The sequence below is a fragment of the Ailuropoda melanoleuca genome, chromosome 2, assembly GCF_002007445.2.
Source record: "Ailuropoda melanoleuca isolate Jingjing chromosome 2, ASM200744v2, whole genome shotgun sequence".
In the NCBI taxonomy this organism is placed as follows: Eukaryota; Metazoa; Chordata; class Mammalia; order Carnivora; family Ursidae; genus Ailuropoda; species Ailuropoda melanoleuca.
Genome location: NC_048219.1, coordinates 80511293 through 80536810, shown reverse-complemented (window position 1 = coordinate 80536810; position 25518 = coordinate 80511293). Strand labels below are relative to the sequence as shown.

General features: G+C 53.6%; 1 protein-coding gene across 5 annotated transcripts in view; it reads left to right on the top strand.

The window, feature by feature from the left end:
* The window catches only part of SYT6 (synaptotagmin 6), a 64631-nt gene that overhangs the window by 11034 nt on the left and 28079 nt on the right, over window positions 1-25518 (top strand). For 3 of the 5 annotated variants that reach the window (XM_034654139.1, XM_034654138.1, XM_034654142.1), the window contains 2 exons: window positions 1912-2260; window positions 3741-4299. In XM_034654139.1, the coding sequence (XP_034510030.1) occupies window positions 1912-2260; window positions 3741-4299 (908 nt within the window). The remainder of the gene's footprint in view (window positions 1-1911; window positions 2261-3740; window positions 4300-25518) is intronic. The other 2 variants (XM_034654140.1, XM_034654141.1) reach the window with 1 other exon arrangement.

Below are 25518 nucleotides of genomic sequence, written 5' to 3'. Positions count from 1 at the left end.
CAGATGGCAGTCTCTGGGTGAAGGACTAATCCCACCCAGCTCCTCTGGCCAGGTGGGGGCTCCAGTGTCTCTGTGCAGGGGCCTGGGCTTGGAGAGGGTGACTGTGACAGTTGATCCAGGCCAGTGCCCTACAGCCAGGGAGTCAGAAGGCGGTGCGAGCTCCCCAGAGATGGTAGCTGACGTTCTCACCTCCTTCCCAGGTTCCTCTAGACGGGGGACAGCTTTCCCTGGTGCCTGTGTGCTAGGAGAGTACTCTGGATTCCCCCCAGGAGGGACTTGGCATCTCGGTACTGCAAGCCTAGCTTAGCCCCTGGTACCCGCAGGTGCTCAGTAAATGCTGGTTGAGAGATAATTATAGCTCTTTCATGTGTCATTCATTCATTCATTCATTCATTTGTTCTCATGCACCAGTTTCTGTAATAGGCTCTGAATCAGATAAATATAAAACCACAGGGAAACAATAGCCTGGTTAGGACAGTGGAAGGAGCCCCAGGCTGGGCAGTGCACCTCTGGACCCTGGTCCAGGCTCTGAGTCTGACCTGTGACCCCAGGCAAGTCCCTTCTCCGGACCATGGCTCCTATCTGCAAAAGCACAGGCTGGCCTCAGTACTTGTAGCGTCATTTCTCACCTTAAATCCTAAGATCCCTGGGGCGCTGGGCCAGGATAATCCAGAGCCTGCAAACCCACAGGCTTGCAGGGGCCTCGCAAGTCATAGAGAGACTGGGTGGACACACCCCTCCAAAGGGAACACAGGAGCACAGGTCCAGTTACCAGGTCATCTGGCCTCTTCCGGAGCTTCCAGAAATTTGGTGTGATGATGATGAGGGTGGTGGAATTTCTCAACTTTTCCATTGTCACCCAAGCCATGCAAGGCTCCTCCGTGGCCTTGACTTTAGTGCACACCCCGCCATGTGTGCCATTGGTTCGGAGCCTTCTGACCTCTCAGAGAGAGAAGAGGCTTTGGGCTCTAAGGCTCATTCCAAAAGGGGGTGGTAGGAGATCTGCTTAATCGTTTCTTCCAGAGGAAGGCATCCCCCCACAGCTCTCTTGGGTTCATGGGCATCCTGCTGGGGGCGGGGGGTGGCCTGGGGGGGAAAGGCAGTGAGTGCCCACCTCTGAACCAACCATGACATTCAAAAATACCAGCTTTATAGCAAAGCTCTCAACTGGCCACGGGAATGGGAAAAGCCAGCTACAGGAATCACTTGTATGTAGCTTGGAAATAAATTGTGTGGGTCGAATTCCGACTCCATCCAAGTATTTACTGAGCCTACCGTGTGCAGAGTTGAGAGTCCAGACGAAGCCTGAGACCGAACCCCTGCCTCTCATTCACTTCAAGTGACTGCTGAGCTCCCGCTCTGGTCTCCACAGGGGTGGGGTAAGGGAAGAGATGGAGTTGGCCAAGCCTCTGGTCCCCAAGGCCACCCAGCCTGTGGAGGAAGAGCGCTGTGTACAAAAAATGACTCTGCTATAAGTCTGGCCACAGTAACAGCTCTAATAGAAATTCAAACAGCATCCAAATGTGAATGCTTCACGAATTTGCACATTTGCTTAGGCTGCGATTTAAATTACTTTCCCTTCCCGGTGTGCATGCCGACAGGCAGTAGGAGAGGCAGCCCAGGTGCTCCCCAGGCTGGCAGTGGGGGAGGGGGCAGGGCCAGGGGGGAGGGGGAAGGGTGTGAGGGGGCATCCGTGGAGGCCAGGGCCGGGCTGCAGACATTTCACCAAGTGCACTGCGGAGCACCACCCCGAAAACCACCTCTCCTCTGGCTGGCAGCTTTCTCATGAGAGTTCTTTTCTCTTCTCCCGTCTTTGTCCCTTCTGTGTGCCCCCTCCACCAACACCCTCTCCTGCTTCTGCCCACCTCTGTCTGTCTCTGTCCCTCTCTCCCCGGCTCTCGCCGAGGGCAGGCCCCTCTGTCAGCCTCCTCGCAGTGGTAGTGATTGTGTGTGGCGTGGCCCTGGTGGCAGTTTTTCTCTTTCTCTTTTGGAAGCTGTGCTGGATGCCCTGGAGGAGCAAGGAGGCCTCCAGTCCCGCTTCTGCTAACCCTCCCCTGGAGGCCCCCCAGAGCCCCGGCTCCAGAGGCACCATGGCGGACAAGCTGAAGGACACCAACACTCTGGGCTTCCTGGAGGCGGCCGTGAAGATCAGCCACACGTCCCCAGACATCCCGGCCGAGGTGCAGATGTCGGTCAAGGAGCACGTCATGCGGCACACGCGGCTGCAGCGACAGACCACAGAGCCAGCATCGTCTACCAGGTGAGGGTGGACCTCTCCCTTCCCCGACCCCCACGCCGCCACATTCTCCTACTCAAGACGTTAATGATGTTCCAGCCCGTGAGGAGCAGAGGCCAGCAGTAACAGCACATGCACTCCGATTGGAGAATGTAACAGACGATGTGCCCCGCGGTGGGTAACCAGCCGGGATCTGGGCACCAGGAAAGGCCGCAGGAGAGGGCAACCTTGGAGGTGGGGCGCTGTGCTCCGTGGTGTGCGCTGAGAGGTGTTGGGTGTTTGGAGGGAAGGAGAGGTTGCAGGCAGAGGGCAGAGACTATGCAAAGGCCCAGAGGCAGAAAAGTTCGTGGTGTGTCTAGGGATATGCCAATCAAGCCTTGTCGATAGGGTCTGCCGTGCACGGGATTTAGGACAAGAGGTTCCCAACATTTGGAGAACGAGGATTCCTTTATAACCTTGGACAGAGTCCCCCGCAGGACAGTGGTTGTATACATGGCATTCTTTAACTGAGAAAACCAAAACCAACTCCCACCACATGATAACAAACAGCCTACCCTAAATTCGGACACGGAAGTGGTGCATATGCCCGACTTGTATGTATTCAAACCTACGGCTCCTGTGGGCTCCTGGGTCCCTGCAATGTGTCCCCAGGCTCCCAGGGGACCAGCCGAAGGGAAGAGACCAGGTCTTCAGCTGGGAGTCCAGGAACGAACGTGCTGGGGGTCACATTTTCAGATTCATCATATGACCTTGGGCGAGTCGCTCACCTTCCTTAAGCCTCAGTTTTCCAGACTGAAATAGGGCTAATGACTCATAAGGTTTCTGTGAGGAGCCAAGGAAGGAGTCCATCAGAGCTGGATTCTTTGACAATCCGGTGTAGATGTTGTATCGCTTACTATACACCTGGCCCTGTTCTAAGTGCTTTTTGTGTGTATGAATCCAGTTCCTCCTCACAGCAATCCTATGCAATTGCTACTTTATTATCCTCATTTTGTAGTGCAGAGAAGTTAAATAACTTGACCAAGGTCACGTAGCCAGACAGCAGCAGAGCCAATATGAACCTATGCCATCTGGGTCCCAAGCCCAATAAATGTTAACTATGGTGTGGGTGGTAGAGCGGGCAATGATGACGAAGGGACAGCCACGGCCAGGGTAAGAAAGGATGGTCCTTCTCCTAAGGGATCTCATAGTTTTATGGGGGAACCAGAGTCAGTCTACCAGGAAAGAAACCCAGCAAGCAGGGGGAAAAAATGGCAGCAAAGGCTACCATGAGCTGAGCTTAGGCTATATCAGGCCCCATTCCAACTCCTTTCCATAGACTTGTAATGCTGGCAACCACCCACGAACAAAGTGGGTGCAAGTGGAGAGAGGGTCCGCGAGCAGGAGGAAAAGGGCCCTGCAAAGGGTAGGATGAGTCAGGGCAGCCAGGAGCTGTGGCCCGCACGCTCCTGCCCCTGGAGCCCTGACCACGCTGTCCCTGCCCCCTCTCGCCCCCCCCCGCCAGGCACACGTCTTTCAAGCGCCACCTGCCACGGCAGATGCACGTCTCCAGTGTGGACTACGGCAACGAGCTGCCCCCGGCGGCAGAGCAGCCCACCAGCATTGGCCGAATCAAGCCTGAACTCTACAAGCAGAAGTCGGTGGATGGGGACGATGCCAAGTCCGAGGCCACCAAGAGCTGTGGGAAAATCAACTTCAGCCTGCGCTATGACTACGAGAGCGAGACCTTGATCGTGCGCATCCTGAAGGCCTTCGACCTCCCTGCCAAGGACTTCTGTGGCAGCTCTGACCCCTACGTCAAGATCTACCTCCTGCCTGATCGCAAGTGCAAGCTGCAGACCCGGGTGCACCGCAAGACCCTGAACCCCACCTTCGATGAGAACTTCCACTTCCCGGTGCCCTACGAGGAGCTGGCCGACCGCAAGCTACATCTCAGTGTCTTCGACTTTGACCGCTTCTCTCGCCATGACATGATTGGAGAGGTCATCCTGGACAACCTCTTTGAGGCCTCCGACCTCTCCCGGGAGACGTCTATCTGGAAGGACATCCAGTACGCCACAAGTGTGAGTACAGCCTTGCCTCCTGGGCTTCTTGAAGGTTCCTAGGGCTCGGTTGAGTGGGGCGTGTCCCTATCCTCTTCCACCCTAGAGACAAGTGGGCCTTTGCCCTTCAGGACGTGAAGGGGGATGGTGGGAACTGACCAGTGGCTCAGCCCACCCTGAAGAAGTCCTTGCTCGCTGCCCCAGGTTGGGGTGTGGCCTGGCAGGGAAGAGAATTTTTGTCCATTGCTTCTGATGATATGTTCTGGGGCAGTTCCCTCCATCTGCTAGGCCTTAGGTCTACCGCCTATAAAATAATGTTATCTATCTCTTTGATCATGGGTGAGGATTGGGCCAGGTCTCTAGACTGAATCAGACAGCAGCATTTGCCAAGTGCACTGATGTGTGCTAGAAGCCTGGAAAAGGCAATCGAGAACAGGGCATGTTAATCAGGACGAACGTGGTTGTGGTTATGTTGTGGCAACAAATAATCCTAGGATTTGGTAGCTTAGAGCAACCAAGATCTAGTTCTTGTTCGTGCTACCCATGCTTCCCAGCTTCGCTGGGGTGACCCAGGGGTCCGAGCTGACAGAGGCTCCGTCTGGACACGTGCTGCCATCAGGAGAAAGGGGATGTGGNTTCCCTCCATCTGCTAGGCCTTAGGTCTACCGCCTATAAAATAATGTTATCTATCTCTTTGATCATGGGTGAGGATTGGGCCAGGTCTCTAGACTGAATCAGACAGCAGCATTTGCCAAGTGCACTGATGTGTGCTAGAAGCCTGGAAAAGGCAATCGAGAACAGGGCATGTTAATCAGGATCAACGCAGTTATGTTGCAGGCAACAAATAATCCTAGGATTTGGTAGCTTAGAGCAACCAAGATCTAGTTCTTGTTCGTGCTACCCATGCTTCCCAGCTTGGCTGGGGTGACCCAAGGGTCCGAGCTGACAGAGGCTCCGTCTGGACACGTGCTGCCATCAGGAGAAAGGGGATGTGGCAAGTCATGCACTATATCTCAAAGCTTCCACAATGAAGGGATGTATGTTACTTCTACCAGCGTTTCATCAGCCAAAGCCAGACATGTGGCAACTCAGGAGGGCTGGGCAAAGAAATCCCACCGTGTGCCCAGAAGGAGAACGGGAAGCACTTAACGACCAACATCAGTGGCTACTGCAGAGCCCCTTCTCGGAGGCATTCCCTGCCCGGGCCAGCCTGGAGGGATACCTGGCTAATCCACACACGGGACAGGGGGCGCTTGGCTGGTCACGATCAACTGCAATTAACCAGGGAAGGTTTCGAGGCACTGAGGCTCGAACTGGCTTTTCAGAGGGAGGTCGGGTTTGGCACAGAGAATTGAGAGGGCATTTTCAGAGCCCTTTGGTCCAGTGTAGATCCCACGGGTGGGTGCACCTCTGTCTAAGCCCATCCAGGCAGCTGAGAGCCCAGCATGGGTGTATCCATCAGACACCAATGGCCTTGTGTCTGGGGTCTTGAGTGCTAACTGGTTGAGTCTCCCTGGATAGTTCTTGCACTGTTTCTCTGGGGTGGGGATGACCCCACTCAGTTTGCAGGCCCTCCCTTTGAACAGTCAATTCTCAATGTCTCTGTGTTGAATTTGCGAGGGGAGAGGCCAGGAAAATCAGCCTTGCTCCGATGGGAAAAGTGTCAGAAACCGGATTTGTTCAAAGCTTGGTGGGCTCCGTTTCTGCCCCAGGGCGGGTCTCGGGGACACCCCATTCTCCAGCTAGTGCTGACTTTGACCAGTTCAGTCTGATGTCCCAGTACCTCCCCGGCCTTTGCTTCCATGAAATCCCCAAGAACAGGACCAGCAGCGGGGCCAGACAGACAGGGCGGGCAGACGGGGTGGGCTGGCACAGCAGCTGTGCGCCGGCCCAGGCCCAAGGGCTCTGCTCCATAAATCGCTGTAAAGTTCACATCTGGTGCAGCTCTTCCCTTGTGCTCTCAACGGGTAACAGCTTCATTATGGCGACTGCACAGGTAGAGAAAAGCAGCTCGGTCCTCCCCACGTGGAGGTTGAGACCCAGGGGCTCCGAGAGCGGGAGGGTTGAGGCTGGGGGCTGGAGAAGCAGAGGTTGACTCAGACCCTCCCTCTCCTGTGACCTTAGCTGTGGGCATGATGGAAGACCCAGGCCTGGATTGGCCAGTCTGTGCCTAAGTGCACTCCCCACAGGGAGGCTAGCTAGCTTTCTGGATGCTGGAACCCTGTGGCTGTCCCTGTCCTCATCCCATCCCCCTTCCCCCAGCCCGGCTTCAGAAAACGGCAGATCATCCAAAAGGTGTTGGACACATCGTCACCTTCCTTCTCATCCTCAGGTAGTAGTGTTCTGGTCCTCCTCTCTCTCCTCCTGAGCAGAACACTGGGCCCCGCGCTGGGGAGTGAGCGGGACAGGGATAAAAGACAGCCTCTTTGATCCCCAGAAAATCAGAATCCAATTCCAGAGACAAGAGACGTCTCTGCAGGAGCTAGTAATGCTAAGTAGTGAATCCTGTATACTGTGTGAAGTTGCTATGGAGAGTTAGGGCAGCCCAGGCATTTCCCAGGGTGAGGAGGAACTAGGAGAGGTGGGGAGGAGCGGCGGTTATACCCCGACAGAGGAAGGGCTAGCATCCCAGCCGGGAGCACTGGGAGGCCAGGCTCAGGAGTTTCTGAAGCCAAGGGCAGGTGGCTGTGCTCCCAGGCCCTGTCCTGCTTGCAGTCTGTCTGAGCTGATGTTCTGCCAGCGGGGGGCCCTGGGGCCCTCCAGTCCACGGCTCTTCCGGGGGGCTGGCTCTCAGGAGTAGGCTCGTCCTCCTGGTGGGCGAGGAATCAGGCAAAGGAAGAGGAAGGGAAGTAAGAGGGTAGGTGCTTTTACCTGTTTTTTTGGTGCTGACTCTGAAATTATAGTTATTTGGGGGCCAGAGAGGCTCAAGTCCCAGTCCATGGGAATGACGAGCAGTGGGTGCGTGTGAAATCCTGCCGCCAGCGTGGTGGAGGTGGTACGGATGAGCACGGGGGCTCCCATCTGTCCTCGTGCTGGATTCCATTCCTAGAGCTGCATTTGGGCCCCACTCCGCTGTCCTGCAGGTTGGTCCCCCGAGCGTGCCGACGTTCCTGCCTCCTGCCTTTGCTCACAGGGCTCCCTCTGTCACGTAGGTCTGGCCCAAACCAATCCCCCTTTCAAAGTTCCCTGAGCCCTTCTGCTCTTACAGAAATCGCTCCTCTGGATTTACTCCTGGGTCCCTCAGTTTTACCCCGAATCATCTTCAGTCTTGCAAAGTCCTCCCAAAGGCTCAGGAATGCCTCTTGTCCCACGTTTGACTTTCCCCTTTATTTTTTCCTCCGGGCTGAGTGTGTCATTTTAAGCAAACATAAGAACTCAGAACATTTTTGTAGAATGACCCACAGCTTAGTTAACTCAATTAAAACTATATTGGTACACAAAGAAAGGATGATTAAAGAAGCAGTGGGAATCGGGTATGGTTATAACCTGGGAAGGCTTCCTGGAGAAGAAGGTCAAATAATATTTTGAAAACAGGTAGAGTCAGGCTTGGTGGGGAGAGACGCAGCCCGTGCTGTCCCTCGGAGATATGGTTCAGGTAGGGGGGTTGTGTCTGGAGTGGCAAATTGATTAACCAGTTGGATCGGATAGTCAGGACTGAAGGGGAGGCTCAGTGAGGAGGAGAGGCACTGGGAGAATCAGGGGCTTAGCAGGCTGCTTGGAGGTCGCACGAGTCCATGAATGCCGTCCCCTTGGTGGTCCTGGTGTTTGTAGTGGATCATCACCTTCAGCCCTGGCAGGTGGGACTGGGTATGTCCCTTGTTTTGGTTCCAGCCTCATGGCTCAGGTTGGTTTAAAGTAGCTAAGGCTGGAGCATTCCTGTTGTTTTTCTCACGACCACTGAATTAGGAGCTTCAAGGCTAGTGAAGGAGATGTGTCCATCGGGGGAGTTCAGCTCTTGATTACTTGCAAATCTTAAGCCACAAGGGACATTTGCCTCACTGCCCCCAGGCTCTGGAGGGAAGCCTAGGGAGCAATGGAGGTAGAACCCCCCCACCAGGCTGGAGGGTGAAAAGCAAGTGACCTGGATGTGTTAGAGCCATTGGAAGCCTCTCTTCTGTTCCACGGAGTCAAGGAGCTCAGAGTGGGAAGGAAATCATGGTAGTTCATTAAATCCACCCCGGCCCCCCAGCCGAGGCTGCCCGTCACGCTCTTGCTGCCCCCACTCCTGCCTGGCTTGACTAGGGGCCCCTGGTGGTCCCCTGCGCATTCCCAGGGGCTTGTCATTTTCCCTCCACCTAGAACTTTGACTGGCTGAAATCCCTCTGCTCTTCCCTCCCCCTCCTTTTGCCCCCAGTCTCATTATTTCTATATAAAGCTGTAGATTTATCATTATAATAGAGCCGCCGTCACGGGGCTTTGCTAACGTCTCTGTAATCTTGTAGTTATTGCTACAGAGGCCTCAGACCCCGCTGCACACAACTGTTCCTGTCGCTCTTCCTGAGCCTTGGTGGTGGGGGGAGGTGAAGGCTGTAATTGGGGCCATAAATACGTGTTGTGCTTGGTGGCGTTAATGGACTCGGCCATCTTCCTGCCTTAGCAGGTCCCCGCCAGGTCAGAGTGAGCAAGTACTGGTGTGTGTGTGTGTGTGTGTGCACATGTGTGTGTTGTTTTGGGGTGCTGGTGTGCTTTGGGTACTTCCAGGGACCCTGGACTCGGAATCTGCAGGGAGGAAGAGAGGCCTAATATGGTGGAATAGTCTCCAGCCTGGGAATGAGCAGGCCGGACAGAAAGAGCTCAGGCGTGGGTACCAAGCAGACCTGTGTTGTATTCTGGCTTCTGTTCTTTCTAGCCTGAGACCTTGGGGACATTATCTACACTGTGCCTCAGTTTCCATATCAGCAAAACAGGGATAATAATGGGTCCTAGAGCTCGTAGTGAGATTAAATGTAGAAACCCAAGTAACGTACATGAGATGCCTAGGTCGGCACTGTCACGGAGCAGCCTGCTGAGCCCAAAGGGAAAGTGACTTGTCCTCTCTGAGCTGCAGTTTCCTGAGTGTTAAACCACCTTCAAAGTCCGAGATTCTAAGATTCTTGGCATCTCTTAGAGAGAAGTGCTTGGCTCCCCTGCCTTCAGAACAGAGCTACCCAGTCCCTGGGAGTGTGGTCCGTAGGTTAATAGGCCACTGGGCGGAATTTCCAGACATATTCTCCTCCCTTAAATGTCAGTAAGAATCAGTCCTCTCTCCCAGCACCTGGGAAATGTCCTCTAGGGGGTTCCTGCCACAAGGAAGCCCCCGCTCTCCACCCACAAGCTGTCTTCCTCTTTTTCCCACCAGGCACAGTCCTGTGGGAGGGAAGGGGGAGCTTAGCTTCCTCCTCACCTGCCTCCTTTCAGACCCCTGTTTACTGGGGATGTGTGGCTTATTACTTGAGCTCCCCCCAGGAGCCTTGAGCACAACCATCCTGATCACTTTGCATCCTCACCACAAGCCTTATTATCATCCCCTTTATGTAAACAATGAAAGGAAGGATCATGTTAAGTGAGTCACCCAGTGTCACCCAGACAGCAGGTGGTGGAGAGCCAAGATTCAAATCCAGGTCTTCAATCAAACCCGTGGTCCTTATGGTGGGAGCGCAGCGGGATTACATTTGTAGCTCCCTGGGGCAGAAGACATCTGAAATTGTGCAGCTCGTTCAAGGGATCCGGAAGAGTGTTTTTGTTTTCTCTTGTGGCCTGGTTAGGTTCCTTCCTCTTGTTCCAGGCGGCGGCTTTTGTGCTGACACTGGGATTCCTTTCCCATTTCCCCAGGATTCTTCCTGTGGGTGGTAGTCTGACATTCATCGCTCTTTCATTCAACAGACATTCGAGTGTGAAGTATGTGTGGTCACTGGTGTGGAAGCTTGTTGCCTATAGAAGCTTGAGCTGGCTGTGGAGAAGATGAGCCCTCCGCCTCAGAGGGCCCAGGCTAATGGGCGCCTTAGAGTAGGCCCAGTGGTCCCCCCCCCCCCGCGCACATGGCACACGCTTGGGGGATGGGCCGGTTCAGGACGCTTGTAACAAAACTGCTCTGCAGCAAGCCAGGTGCAGAAGCATTGGGGAGAAATGGAGAAAAGAAATCAGAGTCAGGAAAGGCAAATTTTAGGCTAGGCTTTGATGGCAATGAAGGTAGAGAGTGCTCAAAGGCTGGGTTCTCAGGAGTAGGGGAGTGTGTTTCTTTGTTTTCTCCAGATTGGGGGAAGGATCTAGAAAGAACTTCTCTCACGTCAGACTGGGTTTTTTCTTTGTGCAAGACTACTTGTGTAATGAGCTCTGTACCAGGCACCGGGCTCGCATGGAGAATACGAGGAATTAAACTCCAGTCCTGTCCTCAAAGGCTCACAGTGTAGCAGGGGAGGCAGGAAGGCAGCTCTGCTGTCCTGAGGGATATGCAGGTCCTCACTAGCCCAGCATGTGGAGGAAGGCTGGCCTCTGGAATGAAATCGCCTGTCCTTAACCAGAAAAGAGTTTGGTTGCATCCTCTTCTCACGCCCACGTACTCAAGTCAAATGAGATCCAAGGATGGCCCACAAAAGGCCTCTTCAAGTAGAGCCAAAGAATCAGCTAAATTGGTCCACTGTGACTCATTAAATCACCGTGGGATGAAGCTTCCCCAAGGCTCATTGACCAGCAACTTGATGCAACTCGCACCTTGGATCTCAGGCTCTCAGTTCTAGCCTGTCTGGGAGGCAGGCGGCCGCAAGAGGGAAGCATGATGAATCTTTATCCACTCTACATGTCTTCAGTGATCCCTCAGAGAACTTATCTGGGTCCAAGAACACCTGAAGGGACATATAGAGTCCTGGCTTTCAAGGAGCTTATCGTTGAGTGAAGGTTTCAGACGAGTCAATGCAATCAGAAGAACACAATGGTTTGAGGTGATTATGGAAGCCAAGAGGGTGGGTGAGTGGGCCAAGGATGCAGATGGTGGGAGGAGAAGTTGGGAGCAAGAACCGAGCTTTGGGGAGCACCCACAGTCATGGAAGAGGAGGCAAGGGGCCAGCAAAGGGCAGGAAGCAGGAGGAGACCCAAGAGAAAAGAGAACTGAGGAAGTGAGAGGAAGCATAGTTCGAGAACGGTGCATTCAATGGTGATCTGTTCGACCGTCTGCGAGGCACTGAGTACAGTCCTGGGCTCTGGGGTGCAGTGCTAAACAAAGTCCTTGCTCCCAAGGCGCTTACACGCAGATTGGGGGACACAAATGAGGTCGTGAGGTAAATAGTACTGTCAGAGAGATACTGCGGAGAAAGCAAAGCAGGAAAGTGTGGTGGGGAGGGTGGTTTGAAGAGAGATGGGGGCGGGTGAAACAGGCTGGTCAGGAGATGCCTCCCTGAGAAGGGCCTTTTGAGTAGACTCAAAGGATGACAAGGAGAGAGCCATGCAGATATCTGGAAGAAGAGAGACCCAGGTGGAGAGAAAGGCGAATGCAGGGAACCTGATGTGGGTTGGTCAGAGAACAGTCAGGGGGCCCGTGTGGCTGATGTGGAAGTGGGCTGGGGCGGGGGCAGAGCAAAAGCGGAGGTGAGAGGGGTAAAGGGGCAGGAAAGCTTGATGGGGTTCTACAGTCCAAGGTTTTAAAATGTCAGTGTAGCTGGGAGGTTAGTACACTATCCAACCAGGGCAGAGACAGAGAAATCAGTTGAGAGACTGTTGCCGTAAGAGAGCCCAGTGGCTTGGACAGGATGGTGGAGGTGTAAGACCTGGCTTGATTCTGCAGATATTTTGAAAGCAGAACCAGCAGAATTTGCTGACAGATTGAGGGTAAGGTCTGGGGTATGGAGAAAGAGAAGAACTAGGGTTTTCAGCTCGAGCAACTTGGGAGGAAATCCCTATTCAGTGAATTGGGGAACCCTGGAGGAAGATCCATTTGGGGAGGAAGACCAGGTGCTCAGACTGGCTCACATTATATCGGAGATGACTTTGGGACGTCCAAATGGAGTTGTTGGAGAGGAACTTGGATATGGAGTCCAGGGTCCGGGAGAGAGGCCTTGGCCAAAGTAGAGAAAGAAATGTAGAAGTCAGCATATAAATGGTGTTAAAAGCCATGAGACTAGTTGAGATCCCATATTTGGAGTTCGATGTTTAGCCTGAGCCTCGTAACTGGGACTGTCTCGTTCAGTGGTGGGGACTGGGAGGAAAAATCAGCCGAGAGGACTGACAGCTAAGAGCCGGTGAGGTAGGAGGAAACCCGGGGAAGCACAGGGCCCTGGGAAACAAAGTATTTCCAGGACGAGAGGCAAAGACCAACTGCATCAGGTGGACCCTGGAAGAGACAGACTGAGGTCCTCCCGTTTTGCTCAGCATCACGTGACAAAAGCCCACGTGGGGAAGAGATCACGTGCGGAAGACTGGGACATGGGTTATATCATTTTAGGGAACTTTCCTGAGTGGCTGGCCCTTGCAATGTGATTTAAAGGCCTAAGAAGCCTGGTTTTGCAGCGAGCCAGGTATGGGTCATACCTCTGGGAAGGCTGGGCTGGGCTGGGGCCGAGGGGAGGTGGGTGAGTGGCTCCAGCCCGCTCAGAGCAACCCAGGTCAAAATAACATATTCCATCAGGAGTTTGCTGCAAGAGCTCAGTATTGCTAGAATTCTGCCTTAAATTCCCAGGTGTCCGGACTCTTGCAGGCAGGACCAAGCCAGGATGGAAGCAGAGAGGGAAGGCTTCCTACAAGAGGCCCGTAGGGCAGATCAGGGTCACGCAGAAACCAGGGGAGGTGTGAGGGAGCAAGGCCGGGCCTGGGCTGTCTGCCCAAACCACGAAGATGGCTCCCCAAGCCCTTCTGCCAGAGATGCTCTGAATAATGTATGAAGTCCGCCAGCCCTGCCCGCTGTTTTGGTTGCCTGGCCCCAAGTGAGCCCTCCGGGCTGCTTGACCCTGCGCTGGAGTCAGAAGCCACCTGGGTCCAGAGGGGCTGCAAGTTTCCCTTGCTTGCACGCTGCTCAGTGGGCCTGCCTCCCAGCCTGCTAGTGTTCATTTTACCCCCACGCTCCCTCAGGCCCGGCCTCGTGACTCTTTCTTCTCTGGACTGCCAAGCCCTGAGCTCTCCTCCTGCACCCCCACCCTCAGGTGGTGGGCAGAAACGTCCAGATCACGCTTCTGCATTGTTTAGTCCTCCAGCTCCTGCCAGTGCAGAGGACAGCTGGGTGGGATCTTTCCTTTGCCCTCCTCCATGCAGAAGGGAGGAGAGGCAGGGCCTGGTTGCCTCCCTGCAAGGAAGTCTCGGTCAGATGGGAATGTCAAAACCGAACTGCTTTTCCTGCTCAGAACAAGAATGATAGCCCTACCCTTGGAGCTCATGTCTTATAATGACCAGGAACAAATTGGAAGGATGGGCACCCAGGGGTCCCTCCAGGCTCAAAGCGCAGGTCCTGAGAATGCAGCTCACCCTTCCAGGCCCCAGGTTCTGAAGCCAATGGGCCAAGGCTTTTCTAGAAAAACATTGCTAAAAATCCATCAAGAACCCAGCAAGGGGAGGAGGCAGGGCGTGGGGCCCGAGCTCCATCCCACAGGCAGCATGTTGGGGAGATGGAGCACAGACTCCCAGAGCGGCAGCAGGGCCCCTGTGCCCCCCATGAAGGCTCCAGGTCGGTGGGTTCTTTCGGCAGAGGGGATGGGCGTGCACTGCCCCGTCCACACCCTCTTCCTTGGGCCCAATGGGACCAGGAGCCGTTCTTGGCTCCATGGGGTTAAAGGTTTCCCACGTGGTGCTGGAAAACAAAGCCAACTGGTCCAGACAGGGCACTGACCTGGCTGTGAGCAGAGTCACTCAATAACCACTCTGCCAGCCCTGGGTGCTCTCAGGTCACCAGAGGTCCTTCCCTGAGGCCTCAGAGGAAACAGCGCCAAGAGGCTGCCAGAGGCTCATCACAGGAGAGAGAGTTCCAGTCTCACCCTTGATAAATCCCTAGCATCCAGACAGCCCCGCTGCCCACTCTGGCCAGCTTCCTGCAGAGCCCAGCTCCCACTGGTGACTGGGCCGCAGCCCATCCTGCCTCCCTCCCCAGCTTGCTGCTTGCTCCAGCCCCGAGCAGGCTGGGCCAGCAGCCCCTGTCCTGCCTGGCCCCTCTGCCCTTCATTGCTATGCTGTGCCTTTCAATCGTATAAATATCTAATCTTTGCCTTACACGAGAATGAATGGGAAATCATGAGGCAATGAGCTCCGGCATCAACAAAAATCTCTCCCTCTAACACCGGGGCACTTTCTGTGCTCCCCCACCTTGCTGCATGGAGCATATGTACTCGTCTTGTCGCTTCTAACACCTGATAACCCACAGTGACATTTTCTCTAGGAGAGAGATTATTTGGTCACAAGGGAAGCAACCGCCAAACATTCCCTCTGGACACTGTCAAGGACGTTCAGACTCCAGGATTCATTCAGGAGGAAGGGATTGTCACCGGGTCCCCTAGATCAGCATCAGTTCAGAGACTGGGGTTGCTGGGGGTAACTATGAGCAGAAGAGCAACTGCCTTGGGGGAACTAGGACGGTCCCTGAGGGGTTTCTAATGTCCCTCGGACCACAGTGTTATGACTCCATGTTCTCATGGACGCAGGGAAGGTCGGAGCCAGAAAGGGTCTCAGAGATGATCCGGCCCAGCGTCCTCCTGCTACAGGAGAGCAAGTCAGGACCAGAGAGGTCACGCTCACATGGGGTGGCTCAGAGAGTCCATGCAAATCTGGAGCCCAAACCCAGGTCTCATGAGACCTAGTCCTGTGCTCTGCCCACAGCCTTGGTCGTCTTTAGGTGTTTTTTTGGGGGGGTGGGATTCTCTTGCGCTGGTTTTTCTTACTCAATCCCCACCCCTCTCCTTCCCTTCCAAAGCCACTGCCCACTTGCTGTCTTCACTCTGTGCCTGTGAGTCTCTCTATCCCTCAAGGAAGAGAGCCAAGGGAAGACCCGGAGCCCAAGGCATGAAGTTTCAAAGGGCGCAGAGCAAAGACCACGTTCTCACTGCCAACAGATAGCCTCTTGCATGGAAGAGACTTTAGTGTCCACTGGGACTGGAAATAGGGCAAACCCACAAGCAACGTCAGCACGAAAATCAAGGAGGGAAGAGAGGCCATTTATCAAAGTGCCTCAGACCCTAAGCCAAGTAACCTTGACTTCAAAGCCTCCCCACTGCTCATAAATATTTATACTTTGGAGGAAGAAGGAGGCAAGGCTGGCTGTAGGGTCTAGTTCATCCTTGTCCAGTTGCTAGCATATTTTTAGGGTGTTTGAGTGTCAGCAACTATGTAGAAACATGTGGCCTCTCCAGTAGACAGCCTCCCCAGCACCACTCTCGCGCCAAGCCCATGCCTCCCATTCATCCTCATCAGTTGTCCCCCGCCACATTTTCCTCTCAGGTCTGAGTTGACACCTACTCATTCTCCATGAATATCAATGCCTTCCTCTCTGGACAAAGTCTCTGAGATCTTGAGGGTCTCTCTAGGGCTGTAGCAAAAGTTGGGATGGAGCATTTTCTGCAGAGTCCACTTGGCATAGGGACGAGAAATTAGAGCAGGGAGAGCACCCCTGGGGTGGGAGGGGCTGGGGCAGGAGGTTGAATGTTCACCTCTCTCTGGCCACCATTGCCTTCCGGCTTGATGGCTTTAGGAGACTCCCACGTCTGTCACTTTGCAGTTCTACCCCACTGATGGGCTGGACTTGGTGCAGCCTGGCGTTCAGAGAGGCTCCGGAGTCCTCGACTATGACAGTGGTTTCTCCTGGAACTAATGTATACTGTGATCTGAAAGCATGTGTTTGAGTCTGCGCAGGGTGGGGGGGGTGGAGGTGTGAGGGGAAGGGGCGGGAGACCAGGGCTCGGATTACTGTGTGCGGACTCCCATTGCAGGGGGAGGCAGGCGTCAGCTGGGGCTTCTCGACCTCCTCTGTGCGGGCTCTGAGTGACGGAGCTTACTTTTCATCCTCACCATGCCCCTGCAGGGTGCGTACTGTTGTCACCCCATTTCCAGATGAGGACACTCAGACAACCCGCTCAAGGGCCCAGAGCCAGGGAGAGGCAGAGCCAGGGTCCAACCCAGTGACTTGGCCCCACTGTATGTGCTCCCAGTCCTCCTCTCCGCTGCCTGTCAAGAGCCGGCTGGGGGGGTGGGGGGTTCTCCCCAAGCTCCTGCCTCTTCTGGGGATGGGAAAGCAGATGTTCTCCCTCGGACTCTTAATTTTCTGCCTCTTCTGAAATGTCCTCTTTGCCTCTGGAGACTCTTCCTTCACTGACCCAGTCATGGGACACAAGCCCAGCTCCACCCCACCCCAGGCGACACAAAGTGCGTTGATGTACTTCACTTGGGACTTTGTTGTCCTGGGGACTGGGTATTTCTCCTCCCACTGCCCGGCAGACTGTTGGTGGGCGCCCGCCCCGAGGGGCTCTCCGGCCAAGCCCCCCCTAGGGTGCCGGGCTCCTGTCCTCCTCTGGGCTCCTCTCTGCCTTCCCCAGCTGCTAAGCCTCAAAGCACAAACAAACAAACAAGGTCCCTCTTTAAATTGCCCTGGGCAATTAGTTCTCTCCAGCTCCTAGGCCTGGGCCCCATTCCAGCTCCACCTTCGAACACTCAAAACCCAACAGGGTATTCAGTTGAGTAATGATGGGCCATCTTCTGCAGGAGCAGTGGAGCCCTGAGATTGGTTTATTACCTTTACCAGGCTCCCCCCTCCAGAGAAGGCAACTGTGGCTTTAAATACCATTTGTTTTCTCTCCTTACCTAAGAACTGCTCTGGGCATTGGCCTTCTGTAAGCTCCTGAAAGGGCATGCGGGCCACCCCTGTGGATGTGGGAAGAAGCCCCTCCTTAGGGGGCTGGGCGGAGTTACCACGGAGATTGGAGAGGGGAAGCCACTCTCCATCTCAATGCTCCCAGTTCTGCAGGTGGGTTAAGGAGGGAACAGCAAGGATGAGGCCTGAAAGGGAGGCCCCAGACTGGTAGATGCATTGATGGGGCCTCAGCCAGGAAGGGTACGAGCTGTTAGGGGGCCAGAGATGAATGTTGAGAAAAGAAAGGATGCCACTCCCCAGAAACGGGCAGAGACCTGAGGGGGGACAAACCCAGGGAGGGGCCTGTGACGTCGTCCCAGCCCTTGGGGGCTGGAGCCCAGTGATTAAAGCCTCTGGAAGCGGAAGCGTTCTACCCGTGCCTTTGTGGCGCCTGTGGTTATTTCCTTCTGTCACCTCTTTGTATTCAGAGAAGTTCCTTTCGACATTACCAGCCATTCCGGGGATGCTGCGGGATCCAGGAGTAGAGCAGATTTGGGTCTGCACTTGGGCTGGAGCTCTGAAGAGAGTGCACAGGCAGAACCTGAAGGGGGCGGCCAGGACCAGAGAGAAAACCCAGAAGGAAGGAAGGGGAAACTCAGGGGGGAAAGAAGGGCGCTGTTGCTTCAGTCCCTACGTGCCCACCCGGCAAGTCCTCTCCGGAGCCCCTCCCTCTGAATAAGGGAGCCAGGTCTTTGTGGGCCGGGATGGGGACATTGTTCCCCTCACCCCCTAGAAGAGCAATGGTGGGGGGGGAGCTCCTTCCCAAGGGGCCTCCTGAGTGAGTCCACTCCTTCTGAGAGCCTTTGACTGACTCACATCTTTAGTGACACATTGGACCATGTGCTGAGAACTGTCCAACTTCCAGAGAGAGAAAAACAGCTCTGGCGGTGTGTCATGATTCGAACATGGGAAACACTGCCCTTCTTGACTAGCTGGGGACAGGCCGGCTTTGTGACTTGAGGCACCTGCTGGAAAATGCTTCCCCCACATCCCGGAAACCATCTCCCTCTGAGTCACCCCCCCGCCCCGAGGCCCCTGCTGGAGACACTCTGAGGAGCCCTCCCGACCACTTCAGCTGCAAGGTGGCAAAGGCGGAAGAGCGGGAGGAAAGGCCCTAGAACAGCTGAGTTTGAGCCTCGAGGGGTGCACCTGGGAGAGTCCTGGAGGAGGGCCAGGCGTTCTGAAGGTGGGGGTTAGGGCTCCAAGGGGGCTTTGAAGGGGAGAAACAGGGAGACTGAACTTCCTTCTTGCTTCTGGGCCTTTTTGGTAGGTCTTGGGCAAAAAAGAGGCCAGGGGGAAAGGCAGGCAGGGAGTGCCTTTGTAATTCCAATTCCTGCTGACAGAGCTGTTTTTTTCTTATCCTTTTTTTTTTTTTTTAATATATTAGTAAATCCTATCCAAGACTGGGCAGACACCCAGCTCTCTTTAGGGAGTGAGTGTTCCCTAAGGAAAAATAATCCCCCAGCCCTATTTGGGCACTGTTTACCAGAGGAACTCTGGCTGAGCGATTGTTCCTTCTTGCATGAGATAAGAAGGAGCTGCTCAGCAGAGTGTCTGGCCACCTCCAGTGTGGCCAGCTGGAATCAGCCTGGGCCTCGCTGGGCCAGACCCCAGCAGGCAGCCCCCCCACACACACACATACACACACACACACACTCAGTCTGGGTCCCTGATGCAAGCTTTTTGTCCCCTCCCCTCCTCCGAGGGCTCCAGCTGTCCCAAGTGGGACACTTTTGGTTGCCCTAAGAACCCACCTTTGGAAAAGAATGATCTGGGGGAGGGTCCTAAAGATTCCATAACTTATTATATACCCATTGGGGTGGTTAATAAGCCCATGACTGCCTCCGCTCTAGATTGTGTCTCCCACGTGTTAATAAAGGAGGATAAAGCTTATCTCTTGGTTCACTCGTGAGGAAGCTGAGGATAAGGGAGGACATCTGTTCAAGGCCACGCAGTCCACGCCGGCCTGTCAGTCAAGACCACGAGATATTTGGTGGACATGGTGCCGGCCCTCAGGGACTCGCAGATCCACAGGACTTGGAGTCAGGAGACCAAGGCATGAATCCTGCCTCTGTTGTGTGGCCTCGGACCGATCACATCACCTCTCTGTTTCCTCACTAGTAAAACTGAGAAATCACATGTATTTCACAAGGCTGTGGTAAGCACGTATTAAATATCAATGAGAAAGGGCTTTCCCGGGTTCCTGCCAGAGACAGTTGCTCCTGATGCTAACAGCAATGTTACCTAACATGTTTCCAAAGCACGGTCCGAGTTTATTACCTCATTGAACTTCATGAAACAGTAAGAAATCTGTATTTCAAATTTTATAAATGAGGCAAACTGAGGAAATTTCTGGAGTCACGTGGCTTTAAAGCACTAGAACAGAGACCCAAAACAGATCATCTTCTTTAAAAGCTGTATGGCTGTAAGATATTTCACCCTTCCTTGCCTCAAGGCAAATTATTACAACTTTGTTTTAGATATTTTGGAAAATACAGAAAGCCACACAAAAAAGAAATACTATTCACCATAAGCACATTGCCCTAAGGTAATCACCATTACTGTTTTGATGGAATCCAGAGTCCTATTTCTTAGAACGATCACATGGGTGTAGTGAGAGGCAGGAATGTGCTGGAGACTCAGGGAGTGTTGACGCACTGGCGAGGTGAGGCCTGCAAGTTTCTGGGAAGAAGGGAAGGATGTGTGTGGGGAACAGGAGGAAGGAGAAGGTTAGGCATGTAAGTCTGAGGGTCAGAGGTGGAGTAGTCAAGACAGGCTCACAGGTCTGGTGGATCCAGGCCTACCCTCTCACCATAGACCATGGCCCCTCCTTATCTATTATCAGTGAGCGCCATAGTTCCTGAGGTGTGAGCAGTAGGAGGGAATGCTGGTCTCCTCTTCTGTGGTGATGAGGCTGACACATCCTTGGAGGATTCTTGGGAACCTTAACACCTCATGTTGAACGGCTGGCCTTCCCCTGGGGGGACCCCAGTCAGCTCCTCAGGGACAGCTCCAACCAAGGCCTGCCTCCAGGTATGGGAGGTATGAGGTCTGGTAGAGCTCTGTTCCCCCACCGAGCAGCATCAGACCACTCTGCGAAACCCATGACAGCTGTGGGAGCCTTCCCACTATGTGGGACTGGGTCCCAGGCAGATAGACCCTCTTCACCAATCCTTGTGTCCAGATCATAAATGGTGCAGGTGCCCAGGGACAGGGACCCATCTTGTTATTAATAACAATGTTACTGAGGTCTAGCTTGCCTTTATATAGCACTATTGAATTCACGGAGCTTTCTACACATTGTCTCATTTAATCCTCAGCAAGTCTTTGTAGGGGCATTATCCTAATTCTGCAGATAGAGAAAATAAGCTAGGAGAGACAAAGTGAATGGTCTAAAGTTTGCACAGCAAGTAATAGAGACTTTCATTTATTTTTGTCTGTTACTTTGTGCTGTTCCAGAAAGGATTTAGATTTAGCTAGCTCACAAGACCTATAACGCGATTAAAAGTAAGTTTAGAACGTCATGCCATGTAGTGAAAGGATCCACTAAAAAAGTCACTTGAAGTTCAGAGAGGCCACCACACAGCACGTGGGCCCTGAGTCCAGAGTAAGCACACGTTTGACGTTAAGCATTCTAGCAGCTTACGTGAAGAGGGAAACCTAGTTCCAGAATTCTGTGTCCATGAAGTAAATACAGACTGGGCGCTTGGGGAAAACGAAGCTATTCCCTGTCTGTATAGCACAGGAGAGCATAACGGACATCACGGGGGCTTCCAGGGCATCGTCTTTGAATTCCAAAACCTTGTTAGCCCTCGTAGGCCTCAGTTTCTCCATCTGCAAAGTGGCAGTAATCATAAGACCTAGCTCCTAGATTTGTTGTGACAAACGAGATTCTCTTAGAAAGACTTATGAAAATGAGTAGCTGGGGTAATGTACGAAAAGCACTGTCGTGCGAGGCTCAGTCAGGACTCCAGAAGTAGTGGGGAACCCGAACACTGCGTAATGAGTGTCATGAATTTGATCCCTGTGACAGCCTTTCACAAAATCAAGCTGGCTTGGCATGGTGATTAACAGGGCGTGTGTGGGTTTGAGCCCCATGCCCCTCCTCTTTAGTTAAAATCTCTGGTTGATATCTCTGTGACTATCTCTGCGCTTGCTTACCCATCTGTAAAATGTGGGTAAGAATAATTCCTACTCTGTAAACACGCAGGGCTCTTAGGCAGGTGCCCGGCGCATGGCAGGCGCTCAGTGAATGCCAACTACGAGTAGTTTCTTGAAGGTTTCTCCATGTAATTCTCCTTAACTGTGGGAGAGGTGGGCGGTCCCTGGAATCCGGGGCTCTCGACTTCCCGGTGCCACGCGTCTGTCTCATTTGTTTCTACGTCCCCTGCAGCCCTTAACCCTTAGCCCTTGACCTTTGTCTAGTAGGTACTCGATTTATACATATGGGGTGAAAGTGGAAAGTGAGAGAAAGGGGTTCGAAAGTGGTCTAATATCGGGAAAGCTCCGTCTAGCGGCACCCAAGCCACACGGCCCTTCGAAGCCTTGTTCCCTGGTCTGTAAAATGAGGAGGGATCTTTGTAATCCTGAGGCCCCTTGGGCTCTTACACTGATTATCACAGAGGGGGTTTTACTCGGCAACTACTCACTGCAGAGGCATGTGCTCAGGAATCCTGTAGAGACCCAGGGCCCACCCTCTTAATAGAAGGCTCTGGGCTAGGAAGGAGTTGCTGGGTTCTCTGCAGAACCAGGAGCCGTGGGGATGGCAGTGAACACAGGCCTGGCGGGAAGGGGCCTGGGTCTGCCTGGGAACGCACTGTTCCCACTCCCTTTTGGGTCCTCCCCACCTGAGAAGAGTGGCCTCCGCTGACAAGGCAGGAGATGCTCTGTCTGGGGTAGTAGGAGAGATAGGTGGAGGTGGGGGAGGGAGGCAGGGGTAAGAAGGAAGCACTGGCTGCTGTTTGGGAGGGCAGGAAGCTCTGGGCAGTGACTGGGGGCCTGGGGAAGGAGCCGGAGAGGTGGCGTGATCCACACAGCAGCTGCCGTCCTCAGCAGCAAGGCCAGCAACCATAGGAACCTGGGGGATGCCCAGCCTAGAGGCTGAGGCCAGCCCAGCCAGGGGGTACGGCCTTGCCCTCCATGCCAGGCTGGGCTCTTCCGGGCTCATTCAGTGCCAAGAGGCAGTCCCTCTCAGAGAGGGAAGGAGGGACCTAGAAGAATTCTACTGGGGATCTCAGGCACCCACGAGCTGTGGCTCTGGGCCGGGGGCAGGCGGGAGCCCGGGTTCCCTGGATCCCCACCCTCAAAGCTGCCTCCTAGCCCGAGCCTCATCCTGTTTTTGCCACTCTGCACTTGGTGCCTGGAAGGGAGGAGATAACCATCAGTGTCACCTGCTCACCAGTGGGAGACAGTAGCGGGCGCTGGCAGAACACGCGACCTATAATTTTTGGAGGAGTTACAATAATGGAGCTAATTTGGTATTTCATCATTGTGCTCTTGGGTGAGCAGAGGGGGAAGAAAGGCCTGGGCCTGGTTTCGAACAAGCAGCCAGTGCAGAGCTCTGTGGGCATCTTTGGGGCCGTGGAGCCGGGCTTCCTCTTCCCTCGGCCTCCTCCCCCATGACTTGCTTCTCCCTCCAGTGATGTGTTGGCAGAATGCAGTTTGAAGAGGGTGAAAGACAACCCCAGTCAGCTGCCAGAAGCAGTTCCATGGCAGGACAAAGCAGAAAGGGGTTTGAAAGTTTGCGGAAATGCTCGAAGAGTCTGCCCTGCAGGGGGTAAAGTGCACGTGTCAGCCTCACAGTTAACCCTGTTTTATGAGAAGGTGAGGTCGCCTGGTACAATGCTTTCATTTTACAGCTGAGGAAACCGCAGCTTAGGGAGGCACAGTGACTTGCCCTAGATCATTCTACAGGTTAGCAGCAGGGTTGAGATTAGAACCCAAGCCTCCCGGAGGCACTTGGGTGGCTCAGTCGTTAAGCGTCTGCCTTTGGCTCAGGTCATGATCCCAGGGTCCTGGGATCGAGCCCCGCATTGGACTCTCTGTTCAGTGGGGAGTCTGCTTCTCCCTCTCCCGCTCCCCCTGCTTGTGTTCCCTCTCTCGCTGCCTCTGTCAAATGAATAAATAAAATCTTTAAAAAAAAAAAAAAAAGAACCCAATCCTCCTGGCTGTAAGTTTATCCTACTGCTGGGGACACGTGAGCTGGAGCCTGCAGCCTGAGAGGACCCCCAAGATGTCTTCCCTTACCCTGCTTGTTGAAGGTGCTGATGGGTGGGGAAGCCCAGGCCGGGAGAGAGGAAAGAGGCCACCTGCAAACCCGCACAGCTTTCTATGTGCCCTGAAGCCAGAAGCTGGCCTCTAAGAGCCAGGCTAGAAGATGTCCTCATTGCCACCCTCCACCCAGGGACACACCCAAGATGGCTGCCCCTCCTTCTCCTCTTGCTGACCCAGACGTCCAGGGGGCACACCTGGCCCTTCAGCCTACCAGGTGGGCTTTGGTTAGCCTGCCCAGTGGGGCTGGAGAGTAAGAGGTTTTCATAGACTGCGTGCTTGCTGCGTGTGCACCTTAGTTGTTCTACTAGCAGCTGGCAAAGTCTACCTTGTGGTCTCCTCATCTGCCTCCAGATCAGGGACTTAGAGCAGCTTCCCAGTGTGGACCCCCCCTGAGGATGGCTGATGCTCATGGTCAGAAAAGGTCAGAGAAGTTCAGTGACTCTCACAGTCATGCAGCTGGGAAACAGAAGAGCAGGGAGTTGAACCCCAGGTTCTGCCCCAAACCCCTTGCATCCCCCCCCAGGGTTGTTTGTACTAATTCCCTTGAGGCAGAGTAGTGATTCTCTCCCCTCTGGTTGGATGATGAGCCAAGACTCCAGCTTCCCACCAGACCCCCAGTCAAGAGTTCTTTATTGAATATTCTGGGTCTATATGAGGGCCACTGAAATGCCTGGAAACTGAGTTTCTGGGCTTTGGAGAAGAGAAGACAGTGAAAATTGATATAGTCTTCCAGACCCTGAAGGCATAATGTCTGCATCATGATGAAATTGTAGGTGGGAACTGGGAGGGAAGAGCATACCTGCCTTGGGAGGCAGTGCGTTGGACATCAGGGAGAACTTCCCGAATTCTAAGATGGTGGAATGCTGAGAAGAGTGTGAGTAAGATGTTTTAAAAAGAGGGCTTCATGTTTTAAAAAGAGGGCACCTGGGTGGCTCAGTCAGTTGAGCGTCTGCTCAGGGTCCTAGAATCAAGTCTCGCATCCGGCTTTCTGCTCAGCAGGGAGTCTGCTTCTCCCTCTACCCTTCCCCCCTGCTCGTGATCTCTCTCTCTCTCTCTCTCAAATAAAAAAAAAATACTTAAAAAAAAGAGGGCTTCGTTGTTCAGTTTAGTGGAGTCCTGCTTAGAAGCTAGAACTGGTTGAGTTGACCAATCACTTGTGGTCTCTTGCTGTCTAGAAACATGTGATTGGAGTGGTCTTGCTCAGATCTGCAAAGATCCTACATCAAGGGAATGAATTCCCAGATATGATGCCTACAACTCTCCTGGGAAGCCCACAGGGACTGCAAACCACCCCCTCACCCACCTCAAAACCTAGGGGAGCAAGAAGATGGAAGTGAGGAAAATAGCTCCCACTCTGCAGGACACAGACCTCTTCATCTAAGGGTTTTCTCCTCCCAGTCCTGGTGTCTGTACCCTAGCTCGTGTGGGAAGATCCATGTAGAGAGAGCCTAAGGTCCATGCATGGAGACAAGAACTTCTGCTTACCCCCAGTCCAGCTTCCTCCAGGGAGGGTGGAGGGGAGGGAGTGGAGCACGCACAGTTCCAGAGGACGCTGAGTGACATGGTGGAGAAGAGCAAGGTCTTCAGAGTCAACAGACAGGAGTCCAAATCCAGACTTGGTCAATCACTCCCAGAGCTTAGGCAAGTTACCAAACCTCTCTGAACCTCAAGATGGCAACAATCATGGGCTCTTCCAAGGAATGTGGTATGAATACAATGAAAAACATATATGTTAAGTATCCAGATGTTCCATATCTGTTAGTCTCCTTCTCTCTTGACTTTGGCTTTGGTCACCAAAATAAGTAGGTTAAAAAAAGTAGAAGATACTTCAAAATCCTGGCCAGAGTGTGCGTGCTCAATTGGTTCTTCTAACTGGAAAAGGCGGTGGTTCTCACCCTGGTAAGGGTGGGGCCCAATAATTTGCATTTCTGGCAAGTTCCAAATAGTGTTGATGCACACTTGGAAAACACACTTGGGAAACTACTGCAATGGGAGTATTACAAAATAGACATTTAAAAACCCTACCCAGGTTTCTTAAACCCTCTAAATTTGGGGCAGGCACCTTCTTGCTAAAACTTAGCTATCCAATATATGTGTGGTACACTGAGAAAAGGTGAAGAGCTGCTCCAAGATGATCTTGCATGGCTTTGATCCATCCGAACCCTTGTTTGCACCCA